The sequence below is a fragment of the Zootoca vivipara genome, chromosome 9, assembly GCF_965207765.1.
Source record: "Zootoca vivipara chromosome 9, rZooViv2.hap1.1, whole genome shotgun sequence".
In the NCBI taxonomy this organism is placed as follows: Eukaryota; Metazoa; Chordata; class Lepidosauria; order Squamata; family Lacertidae; genus Zootoca; species Zootoca vivipara.
This window is the reverse complement of record NC_142592.1, coordinates 32,681,081-32,701,940: the sequence shown is the minus strand read 5'-3', so window position 1 is coordinate 32,701,940 and position 20,860 is coordinate 32,681,081. Positions and strand designations below refer to the sequence as shown.

General features: G+C 41.2%; 2 protein-coding genes across 2 annotated transcripts in view; one reads left to right on the top strand and one right to left on the bottom strand.

The window, feature by feature from the left end:
• METTL25 (methyltransferase like 25) overlaps positions 1 to 11,883 on the bottom strand; it is a 54,793-nt gene extending 42,910 nt beyond the window's left edge. The window contains exons 1-3 of the mRNA XM_035127305.3: positions 11,371 to 11,883; positions 7,398 to 7,562; positions 2,908 to 3,014 (exon numbers count right to left, since the gene is read on the bottom strand). Coding sequence (XP_034983196.3) covers positions 2,908 to 3,014; positions 7,398 to 7,562; positions 11,371 to 11,659 — 561 coding nt within the window. The 5' untranslated portion in view covers positions 11,660 to 11,883. The remainder of the gene's footprint in view (positions 1 to 2,907; positions 3,015 to 7,397; positions 7,563 to 11,370) is intronic.
• A 5-nt stretch (positions 11,884 to 11,888) lies between these two features.
• CCDC59 (coiled-coil domain containing 59) lies at positions 11,889 to 17,558 on the top strand. The gene is made up of 4 exons (XM_035127306.3): positions 11,889 to 12,049; positions 13,719 to 13,944; positions 16,332 to 16,431; positions 17,229 to 17,558. Exons 1-4 carry the CDS (start codon positions 11,911 to 11,913, stop codon positions 17,388 to 17,390), a joined length of 627 nt encoding a protein of 208 aa, XP_034983197.3. The 5' UTR covers positions 11,889 to 11,910; the 3' UTR covers positions 17,391 to 17,558.
• The last annotated feature ends 3,302 nt before the right edge of the window (positions 17,559 to 20,860 follow it).

Here is a 20,860-nt window from a genome sequence, read left to right as displayed (position 1 = left end):
AAACCTATTGTGTTACGGGGTGCATTGCTAGTGTGATGCATAGTCACACAATTCCCCCTAACCCTGCATATCACTGGGAGCAGTGTGGGAGTAACCAGGGGATTGGGGCAACCAGGCCACTTTGATTGACTAATGAAATGGGCTTAAAGATATCCTGATACTATTCTTGCCTCTTGTTTATTAGCTTGCATATGCGCTAACTAAGCCAGGAGGTCCTTTCCAAGATACTTCAAACTACATGTAAAACAACAACTTGACTTGGTCCCAACACAATTCAATGCTATTGTAGAGAAAAGGTATTATATTTCTTTTAGATTATGCCTCAGTGTAATATGAAATACTATTACAATGATTTTCTTCATCTAAAACAGGGAAGAAGAACCTGTGGCCCTCCAAATGTTGTGAAGACTGTAATTCCATGATCTCTGAACACTGGCCATACTGGCTACGAGTGATGGGATTTGGAGACCAACAACATCTGGAGGACCACAGGATCCCTGTTTTTTATCTCAAGGCATCCAAAACGCAGCCATTCATAAAACAGACAATGAACTTGAATTTTTTAAAAAATATTGGTAAAAACATAGTATACCTGTTGATTAATTTCGAAAGTAATAGTTTTCAAAATAAGTATACCGGTATGCACTTTAATTTTGCTATACAACCAACCACCATACCATCACAATATCTTCTACCACCCATTATACATTGCAGGTAAAAAGTTGAAACTAAGGGCAGAGACTGGAGTCTCTTAAAAAGAGCCCTCTTAAAAAGATATGTACTGTTGTAAACCATGTGTTTGTGTTTTTCATAGCGCTACACTTTAATTATATTTGGCATACTTTTATGAGAAGGGCTGAAAAGAATCAAATATGAAAAATCTCTCCTAAAGTCTTGCATTTTTTCCATTAACTAAAAGCAGGGAGTGCTTTTATCCACCACCCCCATATTAATTCCAGTGTAACCAAAAGGCCATTTAGGGATTTGCAATTCCGAGGAAACAATGCAGTATTACAATGCATTGATTGACTAAAACGTTTAATCATAAACAGCCTCTATTTTACAATACAATACAAATACCTTTATTGGCATTACAAGTCTCTATTTTATATTCAGTGCAAATTGTAGAAAGTCTGGGTTACAATTAAGACTGTAAGAAAAGCCTTCAGGATCAGGCCAATGGACCATCTAATCCAGGATCCTGTTCTCACAGTGGCCAATCAGATGCCGGTGGGAAAGCTGCAAGCAGGACCCAAGCACAAGAGCCCTCTCCCCTCCTGTGGTTTCCAGCAACTGCTATTCAGAAGCATTACTGCCTCTGTGAAGACAGTTACGGATAGTAGCCATCAAAAGCCCTCTTCTCCATGCATTTATCTAATCCTCTTCTAGGCATGTAGGCTGGTGGCCATCACTGCCTCCTTTGGGAGTGACTTCCACAGTTTAACTATGTGCTGTGTGAAAAAGTGCTTTCTTTTATTTCACCTGATTCTTCCAACATTCTGCTTCACGGGATTGCCCACAAATTCCAGTTTTATGAAAGAGGGAGAAAAACTTTTCTCTACCCACTTTCTCCAGGCCAGGCATAATTTTATAAACTTCTACCGTGTCACCTCTTACTCGCCTATTCTCTAAGCCAGGCATCCCCAAACTTGGCCCTCCAGCTGTTTTGGGACTAGAACTCCCATCATTCCTAGCTAACAGGACCAGTGGTCAGGGATGATGAAAATTGTAGTTCCAAAACAGCTGGAGGGCTGAGTTTGGGGATGTCTGCTCTAAACCAAAAAGTCCCGAACACTGCATCCCGTCTTCATAGGGGAGTCTCTTCAACCCCCGAACATTTTGGTTGCCCTTTTCCAACTCTGCAATTACTGCAATCAGATGTCAAATTGCACAGACAGTTGTCTAATCTTGCAGTGCAATGCTATACTCACTTCAGAGTAGACGTACCTAGGGTTGTGCTAAAACAAAATATTGCAAAAGAAGAACGCAATAAAACCAAGTTAAAACATCAATCACTATAACCTGGAATGTCAGGAACTGATATTGATAGGGAAATGCTGGGGAAATGTGTACATTTTCAGCCACCATAGGAAACATCCCAGGGTCAGAGCCCGCAAAACCTATTCCTGACTTGGAGGTCTCCTGCACCAGTGGACAGCCATGGGAGTAGCAGTATTGCCTACGGTTCTTCTGCTCGTGGGAGTGCATGTTGGGTCCAAAGCCCCTTCCCTTTAAAGGTAAAGGTAAAGGGACCCCTGACCGTTAGGCCCAGTTGCGGACGACTCTGGGATTGCGGTGCTCATCTTGCTTTACTGGCCGAGGGAGCCAGCGTACAGCCTCCGGGTCATGTGGCCAGCATGACTAAGCCGCTTCTGGCAAACCAGAGTAGCACACGGAAACGCCGGTTACCTTCCCGCTGGAGTGGTACCTATTTATCTACTTGCATTTTGACGTGCTTTTGAACTGCTAGGTTGGCAGGAGCAGGGACGGAGCAACAGGAGCTCACCCTGTTGCAGGGATTCGAACCGCCGACCTTCTGATCGGCAAGCCCTAGGTTCTGTGGTTTAGACCACAGCACCACTTTAGCAGTCCCCAAATATTCAACAGGCTCCCAAAAGCACAAGAGCTATATCTAAGCCTACCTGTTTTCTGGCTGGACTACTGTACTCTGTCCATGGTCCTGATGTATAGTTTGTACATCCACATTTCTGGCTTCTGACTCTTGCTGAAGTGTTTGATCAAACCTGCAGAGAACTGAATCTAAAATCAATGGTTTCTTGATTGCCTTCATTGTCCCTAAGGGGCTGGAGCTAGGCTATGGGTCTTGGCTTTAAAGTCCAAAACTGGAACAAGCATGACTTTACTTTTTAAAATAAGTACACAATATGAAATCATAAGAATTCCTACCTGGTTTAGGCCGTAATACTTTGCAATGCCGTCTACTAACTCCGACATCAGCTGCACTTCATGTGACTTCTTATTGTTCATGAAGTCATCCGTTTTTATCTCTACTTCTGATCAACATAAAATGCAATTAAATTAGAAGGGTTTGATTTATTTTTAGAAAATGCATAACCAATTATACACCAATTCTGAAAAGCTGATTTTACTGATTCTTATCAGTAAATATCAGTTTTGCTTAGGACCAATTGATTTTCATCAAATAAATTAGATAATTCAAAATAATAAGAACTAAAATTTGTTAATAAAAACCTATGTCAGTGACACCCCACATCGGGCCATTTTGTTCGAAAGTGTTCACCATGTTGATTTGCTCCTTTTTTCAAATTATTTTTATTATAACAAGAGAGGGGAAATTTCCAATACAAACGGGAGAAAATAACAAAAAAGCATTAAAATCCTATGCAATGAAATCCAGCAGAAGACAAAACAGTTACTAAGGAATTCTCATGCAGATTTGCTAAATTAAAAATTAAAGAATGAAGGAATGAAGAGTTAACATCATTGTTTCCCAACGATACTAGTAATCCATCATGAGACCTGCTGTGCATTTAAACATGTGGCAGTATGGTCAAGAGCTGTCATCATAGCAGATTTTATCAGCTCACAAAAAGTTAATACTGACAAACAAAATTCAAAGAAGGCACAAGCCAGCCATGTCATTTTTGTGTTCTGCTATCACATTTTGATGTAGTCAAAAGAAAAGATTGATTAAAGTTTAGGTTTCCCATAAACGTTGGCTGGGATCCAACAAGATGCATGCAGAAAGAGGCCCCTGAATTTTCTGCTTAGGGAACGTTATCAAAGCTGGATTCAAAGTCTGCTGTTGGGAAGGAAAACCAGAAATCCCTACACAAAATGCATGCAGAAGTATCTCCTGCTGGCACAACAGGCTTTTTCAATGCTGGCTATTCAGCTGGAATAATTTTTGAAGGGGAGTATTACTGAAGATCTTTCATTTAAAGAAATCACTTACAATAGGATAGCAAATATTATATTTGCATTAAATGCACTGCTAACCACCGCAATACCCCCCCCCCACACACACATAATTGTATGTGCATTTATCCATAATGGCGCAAGGCTCACTACAGTCACCTACATAATTATGTTAGTAACAGTAATACACTGAAATGCTCCCCCTCAAGTTCATTGTTTTTTAGATTAAAGATACTTATCAGATGTTATAAAATTAGTTATTGCTCACCTAGCTGATTTCACGAAGTCTGAAAGAGCACCGAACTCTTTTAAAAAAACAATTTTTATTAAATTTTCTGTTTTACAACTTCAAATACTCATTTTACTTCCTTAAGATATCAATGACTTCCCTTCTTCTCTTTCCATGGTTCATTTTATATATCTTAAATCCCTGCATATTTTACAAAAAAACCCCAACCCCTATACTAATCAGTTTTCCATTATTGCATCCATCGAAACTTATTTGCACTGTTGAATTTATCTTAATGCTGCCAGCGTTTTCAGCTGTACATGATTATTTTCCATATACAGTGGAACCTCTACTCACGACCACAATCTGTTCTGGAGGCCCGTCCGGAAGTCGAAACGGGTTGCTGGGAGAGGCGCCGTTGTGCGCAGGCACCGATTGCCCTCTTCTGCGCATGCACCAACTGCGGCAAACCCACCGGTTACTTCCTGGCTTGCCGCAGACATTGGGCGAAATGGACACGAGCAGAGGCGAACGTAAGAAGAGGTTTGACTGTACTCAATAAACTTTTTCCAATCTTCTTGTTCTCTTATTCTATACATTAAGTCTGCAAGCTGTGCTTATTCTGTCAACTTGAGTTGCCACTCTTCTTTGGTCGGGACCTCTAAAGAGCACTGAACTTTTGATCGGAAAGTAGCCAATAATGTTATGCCTATAAGGTGAAATAGTAACACCGAATATCATGCCCAAATATGAGTTCCTTCAGTACAGTGGTACCTCGGTTTATGAACACAATTGGTTCCAGAAGTCTGTTCATAAACTGAAGCGTTCATAAACTGAAGCGAACTTTCCCATTGAAAGCAATGGAAAGTGGATTAATCCATTCCAGACGGGTCCACGGAATACTCAACCTGAAGCGTACTTAACCCGAAGCATGGGTGTAATTGGTTCCGGAAGTCTGTTCATAAACTGAAGCGAACTTTCCCATTGAAAGTAATGGAAAGTGAATTAATCCGTTCCAGGTGGGTCCGTGGCATTCGTAAACCGAAAATTCGTAAACCGAGGTGTTCATAAACCGAGGTTCCACTGTACAGAGAAATCCTGACTCCTAATTGTTTAAAATACAAATCATGGATACTTGAAGGAAACAGTTTAAAGATGTTTTGGTAGCAGGAGCCTCTCAAAGGCTTAAGCACTGCATAGCACCATTGATATTTTATGAGGCCAATGCTCTTCTGAGATATACAAACAGCTGCAATTTAATTTTAAGAGGGAAAAAGACACTTTTGTAAATGTAATGCTAGAAGTGGGTAGCATGTTTCCAAGTTATTTTGGTTATTTCTGAAGCAGATTCTGTAGCTCTTCAAAGCAATATCTCTGACATATTTTTCTTTTTATGTTGATAAGGAAAATCATAAAAAACAGATGAAAGAATTTCGAGAACAATATGTTTGAATGTTATAACATTCCTCTCTTTGTGGACATTTCTTTTTCGAAAAATGCAATTTGTTCAAGAACATTTCTCAACAGTTAACAGATGTGCCTCTTTTCTGAAATACAGAAATGAATCTAGGAATGTCTGGAAAACATTCAACATTTAAAGGTCCCAGTGATCATATGAAAAGACCATATTACAACTCTGAAGTTGGGTATTGGGCCTCACCAGGTGACTGCCAAGCAATTCCATTCAACTTAATAGGTTTCTTTTAATGTTGTTAAATACAAGGAACTTATTCTCGATTCAGTTTTGTTCTATTTTTTACGGTTTCAGATTATATTACAATTATGTGCCCCATTTATAATGGTTGCGAGTTTTGTCTCTACTATGCAAGTTTTAGCACACTGAGATAGGAAGAAAGTCTGCAGTTGTAAAACATAAACCAAGGTAAAGTGGTCCCAATTGCCAAGTGGCAGCTAAAATTTGAGTGTGAAGTTGAAAATGAGGGACCTAGACATATGAAGCACTAAATGTGATATTACTATGGCTGCCCTCCTGGACCATGCGACTAACTATGCTGGCTCAGTGTAGCTATGATTGCTTTCGGTTTTTTGAGAAGTAGCTCCCAGTTTTGAAACTTAAGTTTTGAAACTTACAGGATTTCCAAAAGCCATTTGATATGTGAAATTCAGAGAGAACTCTTCAAAGAAAAGAAACAAGATGTTCTGCTGGGAATATATAAGAAAACACACACAGCCAAGGGTATGACTAATAAAATAAAATAAACACTATTGTTGCAAAAAAAAAAAGTAGGATGCCCCAGTAATGAAGTTTGATGTGATGACTAGGGTTCCATGTGTATGCACTTACCTGGAAGCAGGGACCTTTCTTTCCAACAAGAAGATATTATCACAAATGCTTGTTTTTGCAGTTCTCAAAAGTGTGAATTTGTGTCTGCAGAGATAGCATGCCTTTTCTTCACAGGATTTTTTAAAAAAATAAAATACACATATAAAGCTGAGGAAAGAAACTTAATCCCTTTGCTCCTTTGCAAATTTATACACACAGAATCAACCCCTTACCTCTTAAATGCTAAGTTCCAAGGGGTTCAATGAACAGATTGTTTGGAGTGGAATAGATCTGCACAAGTAGCCAAGTGTGAAGCAGTAAAAATGAAAGTGCAACCTTGTGAGCAGAATACTCCACAAGTCTTGGGACCTTTGTGTAATAATTGTGCAAGTCAGTAATTTTTTTTATAGAACTGTAAAAAAATACTCTGAAAATGTATTATTCCAAAAATGAAACCTTCATCTGCTTGTAAATATTAAGATTATATCCGCAAGATCTGGAAAAGAAATGATTTAAATCAAGTCTTACTGACTAGTGATTTCAATCGTGATTTCAATTGTGATTTCAATTGATTTGAATTAAATCAAATCAAGTGCTTTTGTCTCTTTATTAACTTGCCTTCGGATCACCTTGTGTGTTGTGTTCTGTGTACTCCCTACTCATTCTCCTCCACCAAACCAGATGCTTATCCCTTCTCTCCAACTATGGAAGATTTTCTGCCTTCATCAAACCTCCTAAACATGCCAGAAGAAGTTTCTAACCAAACTTTAGCCCAGCTCTACCTGGAAGTAAGACTAGCCTCACGTAACACAGTGGGACAGTGAGTAGACATATAAAGGACTGTGCTCTGTGTATGTTTTAAAGATTTCTGTATTGCTTAGAAAAGAAATCCAGAATGACATAATGCGTGTAAACAAGAATAGGTGAATAGGAAGGAGAAAGCTTTAAGGAGATATAAAAATAGATTCCAAGATTATAACTTACCTGACTTTGGCTGCTGTGTGCTTTCTAGTGCTTTTAGCATCTGTTCTAAGGAGATACACACACCAAGGTTTGACATGGAGTAATATTTAGCAGCGAGGGCAAAAGCCTGCACGTTGACCAGCCTATGAGAATTTTCACAGAAAATGTCGTAAAACTCACAGCTATCTGTAAAAAAGGAAATGCAATTAATTTTGTAATTAATTGTAGAGGGCTAACTCCTTTACTCCAAAGCTTAATGCAATCCAACAAAAACTGGATACCCACAAATATATATTGTCACCTCATCTTTCGCATATCACAGTATGGATTCTGATAACTGGAGACAAGAGTCACAGCTTGACACTGCTAGAATATGTGTGTGTGTGTGTGTGTACACACACACACACACATATGGCCTATGCCTAACTAGCCATTATGTAACCTTAACACATAAAATGTCCTTTTGGCGATGAAAATGCATATATATTTGTTTCTGTCTTTTTGGGGTGTGTGTGTTAAAAACCAGCTAGATCCAGTTCTGTTACACACTGAGTTAATCTGTAGTTTCAATTTACAGTTATGGCAGGAGCTCCTACAATACCAGCTGGAACAAAACAGAAATCAACAGTGTCAATAAACTGTTAAGGATTGCTGATTTCTAGTCTTTTCGAGGTCAGCATCTTGTTCCTTTCCTTTTGCAAGCGAAAATTTGAAAAATGAAGAGCGGGGGGTGCGAGGTAGGAATATGGGAGTGGGTAATCTCTGCTCAAAAACAAAAGCAGACTTCTTTCACCCATGAAATGTTCAGCAGCTTGGGGGGAGAAGTAAAAATAAGGTGCATTTATTTATGGCAGTTCTATCCAGCTCATCCTTCAGAAACCTCAGAATGGCTTAAATGAGATTTTCATTTACAGAAAATACTGTATTTTCATTTTAAAAGTACGTAAATATATATAGGCAAGGTACAGACTTTAAATAATAAAACAGTGCCTGCAAACAAGCTCAGAAAAGGTGTGTGGTACAAAATAATAATAATGATGAATGGGCAGGGGAGAAGAAAAGAAGCTTCTGGGAGGAACCAAATGGCAATCGGTCCTGGCACTAACCAGATGTGCATGTCATATGACCTCACACCCATTTTTGGTTTGGAAATACACAAAGTTAGCTTCTCCCACTTGAGAATTTTCCTGTCTTCAGGTAAAGCAGCTTATGGTGCTGCCGCAAGAGAGAGAAAGTGCCTAAAGTTGATGTTCCTCTACCTACCGCTACCTGAGAAAACGAGAATAAGGTTTATCTAAATTTACCGTATAATCTGGCAGAATTAGGACGGGCCACACAATGCTAAAGCAGTAGTAACACATTAAATAGCACATGCTGAGGAAAATGTCGATGTCTGGCTGTCAAGTCAGCTATCTAGAAACCCAATGCTACTTTATCTGCAGCCAGATATCACAATTTTTATACACTGTAAATCTATATGCATGCTCAGGAAGGAGTCTAGTGGAAGGCTGCATGGGAACCCTTGAGTTCCATAATTCATAGAGATATAACTGTCTCTGTAGAGATATAAATATCATAAATTAATTTAATCTCCTCTGGATGCAAGATATATGTGATTAGTCTGCAAATTTGATTCTATTAGTTAAAGATTGCAAATCAGAATCCAGAATTTCTTTCCTGCCCTAAGTAAAATGTAGCATAGTAAAGCTAGGATTACTGGCAACTACTGCAATTGTGAAAGATCACCAGTTTTATCCAGAAATATCTGGGTGCATTTTACATTTCATGGCTCCACTGCTTACAGCTTACCATGCTCCAACACTATGCTTTTTTAGATAATTGGTTAAAACAATGTTTCCAATACTAATATTTTTGTTCTGGTTAACTTTCCCCCTGATACTGTTCCCTTCGTGGTTATGTTTTATTATAAGTTATGTTGTTTAAAATGTTACCATTGGGGGAAAAACATTAAAAAATATTATTTCAAATATAGTTAATTTCAATTACTGTATAATAAATACATATGTTATATAGTCTCACAGGGATTCCCAAACTGCGGTCTGAGAGCTTTACTCAGGGGGTTTGCAGCATCTCTGTGGATTTGTGGTTGAAGATGGGAAAAATCAACATTCATATTGATTTTTAAATTGTATCTTTATTGCTTCTTTTATATTGATTTTGAATTGTGTTCTATGGAATTCAAACTGTAACACAGTAAAAATGCAAGAAACAAAAGAAGCAATAAATATGCCATTTAAAAATTATACAGCATCTGCCACAACACATTTGGGCAGGAAACTATTAAGTGGTGTGACAAGACAATAACGTAGTGTTGCCAGATGTCCTCTCTTTTTTCCAGGACATGTCCTCTTTTTCATGGGTATGTAAAATGAGTGTCGTCATAGCAATCCAGTTAAAGGTAGAAGTCAGCACGTGTCCACTTCTTTATAGTGGTACCTCGGTTTACGAACACCTCGGTTTACGAACACTCCTAACCCCGAAGTTCATAAACCAAGGTCCCTGAGGCCTACTGAGCGTCTGATGCCTTCGGGGAGGCCGGGCCTTTGCTCCAATGGCTCCTGGAGGCCTGGAGCGAAGGCCAAACCTCCCCGAAGACACTGGAGCGTCGGATATCTTCGGGGAGGCCGGGCCTTCGTTCCGATGCCTCCCAGAGGCCTGGGAGCGCTTCCGCGACTGGGCTGCAGCCACGGAAGCGCTCCCCGGCCTCTGCGAAGGCATCGGAGCCGGGACTTCATTCCGATGCCTTCGCGGAGGCTGGGGAGCGCTTCCGCGACTGGGTTGCAGCCACAGAAGCGCTCCCCGGCCCCGCGAAGGCATCGGAGCCGGGGCTTCGCTCCGATGCCTTCGCGGAGGCCGGGGAGGGCTTCTGCGACTGGGTTGCAGCCATGGAAGCACTCCCCGGCCTCTGCGAAGGCATCAGAATGAAGTCCCGGCTCCGATGCCTTCGCAGAGGCCGGGGAGCGCTTCTGTGGCTGCAGCCCAGTCGCGGAAGCGCTCCCAGGCCTCTGGGAGGCTTCGGAGCGAAGTCCCGGCTCCGATGCCTTCGCGGAGGCTGGGGGTTGCAGCCACGGAAGCACTCCCCAGCCCCCGCGAAGGCATCGGAGCGAAGCCCCAGCCTCCGTGAAGGCATCGGAGCCGGGACTTCGCTCCGATGCCTCCCAGAGGCCGGGGAGCGCTTCCGCGACTGGGCTGCAGCCACGGAAGCGCTCCGTTAAATTGCTGCTTTAGGGGTTTTTTCATCCTCTAGAACGGATTAATCCATTTTCCATTACTTTCAATGGGAAAGTTTGCTTCAGTTTATGAACGCTTCGGTTTATGCACAGACTTCCGGAACCATTTGTGTTCATAAACCGAGGTACCACTGTATTCTTCAAAGTATGGCAACCCTAAAACTTCCAAGTTGTACTGTATTCTTCAAAGTATGGCAACCCTAAAACTTCCAAGTTGTCCATGGAGGTGGGGAGTTTGGGAACCAATGTGCCTCAATAAATGCAAATGTCTCATTGAAAGCAATGCCGTACGTCGCTTCTCAGCCTTTGGGCTAAGATCAAGTTTAGTAAATATATCATATACATATCTGAATGTATAAGCATCTAATTGCAATTCAACGACGATGTTTAATTTCATTTCCTAAATGTTAAGATTATTGACAGGTGTGTGTGTGTCGATGATCTTAACATTTAGGATATATACATGATCTTATATCCAACCAGATGGACGGGGTATAAATTTATTATTACTATTATTATTATTATTATTATTATTATTATTATTATTATTATTATAACATTTAGTATCTCTGTCTCTTTCATGGGTTCTATCTGTAAGACGCCTTGAGTTCACTTGTTGGAAGAAGGCGGGGCACACAGATCCGTAAACAAATAATAAAATACAGTAATGGCAAATGTTAATAGCCAGTGGAAAGCACCACCACCCCCGCCCACCGCCTTCTAAGCGGCGTGGAGGCGCTTACCGGCGGCCTCCTCCAGGGGGCGCTGCAGAGGCGGCTCCTCCAGGAGCTGCTGAAGCCTCTCTCCGCTCAGCGCTTCTAGCACCGCCTCCGGGGGAAGCGCCACCATCTTCTCCCACAGGCCGCGAGTGTAGAAGTCCACCGTGTGGGCCCGGCACAGCGGCAGCATCCGTTCCAGGAACCGCGCCACCGCCCGCAGCCGCGCCACCACCGTCTCCGCCGGCAGCTCCGGGGGAAGAGGGCGGTTCGCCCCAGGAACCGGCGTGGAAGCCTCGCGGATGCGCCGCGACATCGCTGGCGTGGGGACGAAGCGGATGGAGCTGAGCTGCTCAGGCGTAAAAGGAAGGGCTCGGCGCTCGATTGGGAGAGCCTGTCCGTCTCCAAGGACGCCCGTTCGCTCTCGCGCTTCCTGCCCAGGCTAAGCGAATCGAGCACCAACGGAAAGGCCAGCGGTTTCTCTTTAGACTCCCGCGGCTGAAGAGAAGCGGGTCGCCGGTTGGATTACGTAATCGGCGCGCGACGAAGCCGAGCGGAAGTTTGCATATGGCGCCTGTAGCGAGGAAGAGAGCGGCGTCGGGCGCCAGCAAAGATGCTGGGGCGGAGAAGAAGTCGCAGGTTCGCCCGGGTCGGAAACGGCAGTGGAGGAAAGACCCGCGTCTGGTGCGAGGGAGCGTGCGGGAGGGTAAGACCAGCCAGGAAGGAGCTGAGGCGGGGGGGGGGCGGTCGTTCCTCCTATACTTGCGACCTTAAACTTTAATTTATAAACACTGGGCGATAACCAGCTGTCATACTCTAAATAGATTCATTGGAATCAATGGTGCACGTTGAATTATTATTATTATTATTTATTTATACCTCGCCCATCTGGCTGGGTTTCCCCAGCCACTCTGGGCGGCTCCCAACAGAATATTAAAAACACGATCAAACGTCAAACATTAAATACTTCCTTAAACTGGGCTGCCTTCAGATGTCTTCTAAAAGTCGGAAGAATGTGGCTAAGTTTGGATATCCATTTCGTCCAGGGTTTAGGCCCGGCTTTCGTTGCCATGCATTTGGTTGTCACGAGAGGCAGGAAAATGTGAGCTTATTCTCCTCGATTTCTTTCTCAGGAGCTTTTGATACCATTGACCACGGTATCATTCTGGCTGCGGCTGTCTTGAGTTAGGGGTGTGTGGTACTTCTGGATCTACTGCTGTCACCTGAGACAGTGGCTTCGGTGGCGCAGAGTGCCTTCTGTCAGTTTCTGCTGGTGGCCCATCCTGGACAAGGAGAGCCTCACTAGTGCTGTCTATGCTCTGGTATCCTCTAGGTTAGACTCTTGCAACACGTTCTATGTAGGGCTGCCACTGAAGACAGTTCAGAAACTTCCACTGGTGCAAAGTTTGGCATCCAGGTTGCTCACCGGTGCTAGACAATTTAACCGTTCCTGGCCTGACTGCCCTGGCTGCAGATTGGTTTCTGGGCCCAATTCAAAGTGCTGGTCTTGACCTATAAAGCCTTAAACTGCCCAGGGCTGTAATTATCTCAAGCACTGCCTTTCCCCATATGACCCAGTCCAGACCCTGCAAACATCTTTTGTGTGCCTTCTCCACAATACCAATTGGGCCTTTTCTGCAGTGGAGTGCTGTCCCAGGGAGCCTCACTTGGCGTGTTCATTACATACCTTTAGGTGCCAGGCAAAAGTTTTTTGTATTTCCAGGCCTTGGGCTAATTAATATTCTGTCGCCTTTAAAATGGGCTTGTATGAACCACCCTGCAATCTTTGGATGAAGGATGGTATACAAATTTAATAAATAATAATAATAATATCCTCAAAATGTGAAATCCTGGCAAAACATTTTATTTAAATATTGTTCACTTTGAAGTGAGCTTTGTGGGGCTCGTAGCTTAGGCTGCAGTCCTAACCCTACTCACCTTGGAATTCAGTTGGACTTGCTTCTGAGTAGATATAGTTAGGACTTCAGGCTTAGTAAGGGCTGTTAAGTATAAAGTTTGGCCTTACCTGCCTTTCCAACATGGTCTTCAGTCAGTTTGCAGAGGAAGAGACAGTGATCACATTCACCCATCACAGGAACCCATCTATGATTTAGTAAGAGCATGTGAAAGCAAGGGCTCCCAGAGAGGAGTTCGCAGAAAGGGTGGAGAGCAAGGTTAAGTTCTTTTACATGAGCAAGTCAGCTTGCTCAACATTCGAGTCAACCCTATTAACTTCAGTTCTTCAAGAGAAGATGGAGCATTATTTCAAAGATCATCTGGAAGAAACATTAGTAAAAGAGAGTGTTATGTTAAAACATTTGAAGTTTTAATCACACTTTTTTTTCTTATTCCACATCTTTTTCTGGTGTCTATAGGTCAGGGTTTTGCCTTTCGGAGAAAGCAAAAGATCCAACGTGACTACAAGAAATTGCTTAAAAAGGAAAGCAATGCCAATTCTCAGAAGAACATTGAGTACAAAGAAGATTACCCAGAACACCTGAAGCATCTTTACTTAGCTGAAGAGGAAATGCTTAAAAAACAACAGAAGCCTAGGAATGATCGCCCTTCTGTACCAAAAGAAGAGGAAATTGCGACCACAAAGTAAGAAACCTTTTGGGAATTGCTTTTATCCTATAATTCCTTTTTAAAGGTGAGCCTAGGTCAGTGATGGGTAACCTTTTGAGTTTGGTGTGTCAAAATTCGCCAAAAAACCGAGCATAACTCGGGTGGTGTGTCACTCTGAGAAAAAAAACCATAATTTCGCGATATTTATAGTTTAAATAACAAAAATGTATAATTGTAATATATAAGTGTATTTAATAAACCAAAAACTAATTATTTAACCAAACCAAACCCCAAACCCCTTATTTATCACAAAGTGCCCAGAGTTGTTGAGCTTTTTTGGGGGAGCTGCTGACCAACGTTTTGGAGGTTTTTTGGGGGGGTGCAAAAGTTGCTTTGCTTTTGGGGGGGCGTGCCCCAAAGCTGCTGCGTTTTTGGGGGGGGGGAAGAGAACAGAAATAAATTATGAATAATACCTTCGCTGGAACTAACATGCAGCACCGACATAGTCTGCCAAAGCGCCAAAAAACCCCAGCACAGAACGGGTTAAAAATGAACGCTGTTACACCCAATCATCGTCTGCCAAAGCGCCAGAAAAACAGCACAGAAAGGTTTAAAAAACCAATCTCTGGTTACCAGGAACAACAACAGCAAAAAAGGATCCGGGTTTTAATAGCGAAGACAAGCTTGTAGCGTGAGGAGGAGCGTGAGAACAAATGGGGGTGGGGGACAACAACAACAACAGCGCGAATGGGCTGATGGGGTGTGTGCCAGCAGTGAGGGCTCTGCGTGTCACGTCTGACACGCGTGTCATAGGTTCGCCATCACTGGCCTAGGTTATTCTTCTAGCACAGACATCCCCAAAGTTCGGCCCTCCAGATGTTTTGGACTACAATTCCCATCTTCTCTGACTACTGGTCCTGTTAGCTAGGGATCATGGGAGTTGTAGGCCAAAACATCTGGAGGGCCGCAGTTTGGGGATGCCTGGTTTAGGAGGTCAATAATAAATCAAGGATAAAAATAGTAACAGCCACTGAAGGTTTACAATTTACTATAATTTGACCCAAACCCTCACCAGCTGAACTATTTTATATGCTGTTACTGCTAGTTGCTACCTTTTTCACTGAACTAAGCTTAGAAAATGAAAGATTACACTGAATGGAACTAAAATGCTGTGAAAACACCTGCTAGAACAGGGCCGAAGTTTGGGGATGCCTGTCCTAAACCTCCTAAACCACCATCTGATGGTGATTTACACATAAGAGAATGAAAAACAGTGAAAAGCACAGAAACAGCAAATCTATTTAAAACAAGGTTAAAACCGTAACCAAGTAGACACATGTGGCTAATACTCATTTATCCAGTTTTGGTGGTTGTGAGCAAACAGTATGGAGCCAGGCTTTCAAGTTGGTATATAAGAAATCTGTAGTGTGGAACCTGCTCCCATAAGCAGCAGTCAGTATGGCCAATAGTTAGAAGTGGTGGAAGGGTACAGATTCTTCACTCCTGGTTCAGAATGAGATTTTATTTCCTAAAGTTACAGTTTGTCAAAACATTTACTTTTGTGAACAGAGCCCTGCTCTTGACGTGCAACATAAAGTACATTTTTACGGTAGTACATGCGTATATTACCTTATTGTAGATAATGTGAGTATGGTGTACTGTATTTTGAAAATCAAATACTGACTCAAACAAATCACAAATCTTGATTCAGATAGTAGTCCATTAAAAAGACCATATTTGGTTAAGAGAGAACCAGTCAATCAATTCCAAGAGTGTTCCCTATGGCTAAACAAGATATTGGAGGAAGGGAGCAAATAACTGTGATCATTCTGGTTCTAATGAAGTAAAATACGTTTCAAGTAAATACAGCCTATGTTTGCCCAGCTAAGCAAAAGTTATTCTATGGGTTTGGAGAGCTTGAATCTTATTCTTTATGGCAGTGGTAGCCAACATGGTGCCTTTTATTGTGTTTTGAACTGCAACTTGCAGCATCCCTGACAATTTTTGCTGAGGTTGATAGGAACTGTAAGGCACCACATTGGCTATATAGAATAAACTTGGGGAATAAATCCTCAGTTATGGTATATATAAGGAAATTACATGAATACATATGCATTTTTCTTAATAGTTGCAAACCACTTTTCAAACATAATAGATCTCAAGCAGCTCAAAATAGTTAAATCGGATTTATAGGTAGATAATAATTACTCTGAACATGATAGATGCAGAATAGCAGACAGTGCTGCCTATCTGAAAGGTGGTGTTGGCAAAAGCAGTTCTGTAGGGCAGTTGAGCAATAGACTCCTTTCAGGACAGCCCTGTTGTTGCTGCACTTTTCAGAATTGCAAAATTTACACAAATAGTATAATTGCACTAATAAAAAAATCAATACTTTTAATCACTGGTTTGTTCGTCTAATGCAGGTACAACACGGTTCATCGAAAATTTAAAACGAAAACCTCAAACCAGAAAGCAAAAGAAGAATATGAGAAAATAAAAGCCGAACGAGAGAAGAAAAAAGAGGTAAGCCTTAAACAAAGTCTTAAGTTTCTCATAGAAAGTTAGCACTTTAAAGAGTGGGAAGAGGTGAGAGTTTAGCAACAAGGGTTGTTGTTTTATCTGTTTGTGTTGACACATTAAATGATTTATAAAACTGTAAATGAGGAACTCACACTATATCCTTGTTCTTCCTGTGTGTTATTCTGTCCATGGTGGTTCTTCCTGTCCTTGTAAGATGCTATGTCTTTCTTTCCCCCAATTGTTGCTGTCATCCATCATGCCCAAGGGATCCACCAGTCTGATGTCTTCTCAAACAGCTGCACTGTAGTGCTAACCATGAAGAACAATGCAATAACGCAAGCAAATGTGCTTTCCCTCTGTATCAGAAAGGCAACCTTGTACTTTATTAGATATAATAATAATAATAATAATAATAATAATAATAATAATAATAATAATTTATTTATACCCCACCCATCTGGCTGGGTTTCCCCAGCCACTCTGGGCAGCTTCCAACAGAAAAATAGAATAAAATAATTGATTAAACATTAAACTGTGTTGATTACTTATTTTTTACACTAAAAGCATTGGAACAAATGAAGGAGGTATTAAGAGTTTGTATCATGAACAAATCTTTTTAGATATCACCGTTTATTTTCCTAGCATATATACCTGTAAAAAGAGATTTGCAATTTGCATATATATATTGGTATGTGTGTGTGTGTGTGTGTGTGTGTGTGTGTGTGTGTGTGTACCAATTTCTAGAAAAAGTATAAAAGTTATACTTCTTTTAATTACTTGGGTGTTTTTCATTATTTCAGGCAGCCATAAAAAGAAGAGAAGAAATAGAAAAAGCTCAAAAACTCTACAAACAGAAGAAAATGGAAGCTTATAAAATTTTAAGTAAAAAGACAAGAAAAGGACAGCCAAATCTAAACTTACAAATGGAGTACCTCCTTCAAAAAATACAGAAAAACCCATAAACTGTTATTTATTACAGGTGCAAACAAAAATGAGTCTTTAAGATTATAAAACTTGTTATCCCTCCTCAGTATTGGAAAACCTGATTTTAGAGAATGGGCTCTTGGTAAAGTGTACTAAGTTATGAAGAAAGTATTTTAAGTACCAGAATAAAATCTGTTTTCAAACTATCTGAACTTGCAAATCTGGGTATCATATTTTTCTACTAGTATTTTAAAATAAATACATGTATCTGCATTAGACCAGCAATGGTCTAATTTTAGCTAAAATCTCTGAATTCTTATGGTCTTGGTTTTTTTTCCATCCAGCTGTTACTTCACTTGCATTCTTAGAATGGACATCACACTGTTTACCACAACAAACACTCTATTCCTAATTCAATCTCACTTAGTATATAATTGTTGGAAGTGTGATTTATGGATGAAGGCTACTGATATTTTATTACATTAATGAATAGCTGTGTTGCCGTCAAGCACTAACTCATAACGAAAAGCCTGGTTGACACGAGTTTTATTGGGAAGCAAAACAATATGTATTGATTTTATGATAATGTAAAGTGGTTCTGTCAATAGCATAATCAAAGAAGATAGGTACATAAGCGGAGTCAATCCATGGAATGATTTTTCTTCTTTTGCTGTATGACGCTCTTACACAAATGTAACATCTTAATCCTGTTCATCCTCCTTCCAAGTCTGTTGTGGGCCCTGCAACACTTTGGTTGTGCAATGATAGATGACACATATGGAGATTTCTTTAATGGCAGGTTTGATCACTGAAGCTCCCTGTTGTCAATGCAATAAAAAGAGCAATGTGAAGTAGCTCTTAGATTGGGGAGATAAAAATACTTTTTTTAAAAAAATGAAAAAGTTATGTTTCTGCCTTTTTGCTTTCATTTGGCTACCACAGGCCTGGAGTGTTAAGTTTCATGTGTGTGTTAAGTTTTACCCATGTAGGTAGGACAAAACCACACACACACCTTTAATCAGACTGTCTCGCCAGAGTGGTGCATTCCCTGGTTATCTCCCGCTTGGACTACTGCAATGCGCTCTGCGTGGGGCTACATTTGAAGTTGACCTGGAAACTACAACTAATCCAGAATGGGGCAGCTAGACTGGTGACTAGGAGTGGCCACCGGGATCACATAATACCGGTCCTGAATTACCTACATTGGCTCCCAGTATGTTTCTGAGCACAATTCAAAGTGTTGGTGTTGACCTTTAAAGCCCTAAACGGCCTCGGCCCAGCATACCTGAAGGAGCGTCTCCACCCCCATCATTCTGCCCGGACACTGAGGTCCAGTGCCGAGGGCCTTCTGGCGGTTCCCTCGTTGTGAGAAGCCAAGTTGCAGGGAACCAGGCAGAGGGCCTTCTCAGTAGTGGCACCCGCTCTGTGGAACCCCCTCCTATCAGATGTCAAAGAAATAAGCAACTATCTGATGTTTAGAAGGCATCTGAAGGCAGCCCTGTTTAGGGAAGCTTTTAATGTTTGATGTTTTATTGTGTTTTTAATATTCTGTTGGAAGCTGCCCAGAGTGGCTGTGGAGGCCCAGCCAGATGGGCAGGGTATAAGTAATAAGAATAATCAGTGCTTTTCTTCTGGGGGTATGCAGGGGTACGCATACTCCTGAACATTTTGTTAATCTTTGTACTTTTGTCCATTTACTGTATTTTCCCCCCCAATTTGATCGATAAAATGGTGATTTTCTTGAGTCAAAATGAGAGTACTGTACCTCTAAACATTTTTTTTAGAAAAAAACACTGATATATAAAATAAACAACAACAACAACAACAACATTATTACAAGGCTTGTATGGTGAAAAGGAGGAGACGTCAGCTGGGGATTTGCCCTCTGCCTTGCTGTATGTAGAGCAGGCATCCCCAAACTGCGGCCCTCCAGATGTTTTGGCCTACAACTCCCATGATGCCTAGCTAACAGGACCAGTGGGCAGGGAAGATGGGAATTGTAGTCCAAAACATCTGGAGGGCCGAAGTTTGGGGATGCTTGGTGTAGAGGATATATGCTTAAAACGTGAATGAACTGATACATTGTGTTCCTCTTGCATCCGTTGCTGGTCAACTGTGAAATTAATTGTGTGATAACTTGTATGATGCCTAATGGCAGATTTATCTGATACAGAAATAGTAATTCTAGCTACGAATGTAGTTTTTTAAATACCACTTGAGTGGTGCGTTGGGTGTACTGTGTTGCAAAATTCGCCCGCCGTTCCTTTAGAATTTTAGAGTTGGAAGGGATCACAAGGGTCATTTAATCCAAGCTCTGCAATATGGGCATAGCCAGGGGAGCAGCTGACCCCTCCCCCCCAAAAAAATCAACTAAACAAATAAAACTGCCTAACTGACCAATCGAGTCACAGATAACTTGGTTCTGCCCTCCCCCAACAAAAGTCCCACCCGCCCTAACATAAATCCTGGCTATGCCCATGCCCTGCAATGCAGGAATCCTGCCCATAGCCGTCCCTAGATGGGCTCAAACCACCAATCTTCTGACTAACAGGCAGACTCACTGACCATTGTACCACTGGGGGCTAAGGGAAAGTTGCTTTTGCAAAAGTGTATACAGTATTAGGAAAAATTGCATACTAAAATGCTGAAGTTTTCATTGGGACTTTTTTTTAAAAAAATTGAAACAGGAAAAATGAGAAATGGAGAAAGAGAAATTGCCAGATTTGTCCATCCCTAGCTGCAAAAAGCAACCATTTACTAATTTATTTAAATAGATATTCATAGTTACAATACCACCTTGCAAAGATTATCTACTGCAATAAAACTTTAAAATGTGCCTGTCCTGTTTTAGGGAGGAAGTAAGACTATTTCAGCTTCCTTGTTCCTGCTTTAAATGCAGCATAATTGCTTTTCAGAAGCTTTTGGTTTTCATCCCTTATCATTGAAACCCCACTGGGTGGAGGCATGGAGCTGAAATTCAGCAGCAAGAATATATGTGTGGATGATTGTTCAATAGAACAGATAAAATCATAGTTAAAAAGATCCGGTGCTATTTGAAGACCTGGTGTGATTTAAAGAGCTTACAATCTTAGGGGAAAGAAATACATTTTTAAAGCATTGCCCAGGAAAGCACTTATCAACCAGAAATTTCAGTTTTAGGTCCTTGAGGCAGCAATCCTGTACACAGTTGCCCAGGCGTAAATCCTATTGAACTCAGTAAGACTAAACATCTGAGTAAGGGCCTACAGTGTAATCCCTAATCATGCCTACTGAGAAGTAAATCCTATTGAATTTAATATAGCTTACTCCCAGGTAAATGAGGTTGGGATTATAACCTTCATTTTTATTGGCACATGGAGCAGATATTCAAGGAGAACTGAGCTTCAAGGGGGGAGAGGAATCAGAAAAATCACCCCCCTCTATTTCTGCTAGTATGATCCTCTGCTGAATTTGAGCTCATTTGTCTGAAATGTAGCCTATCTTCCCCACCTGATAATGATTTACTAGT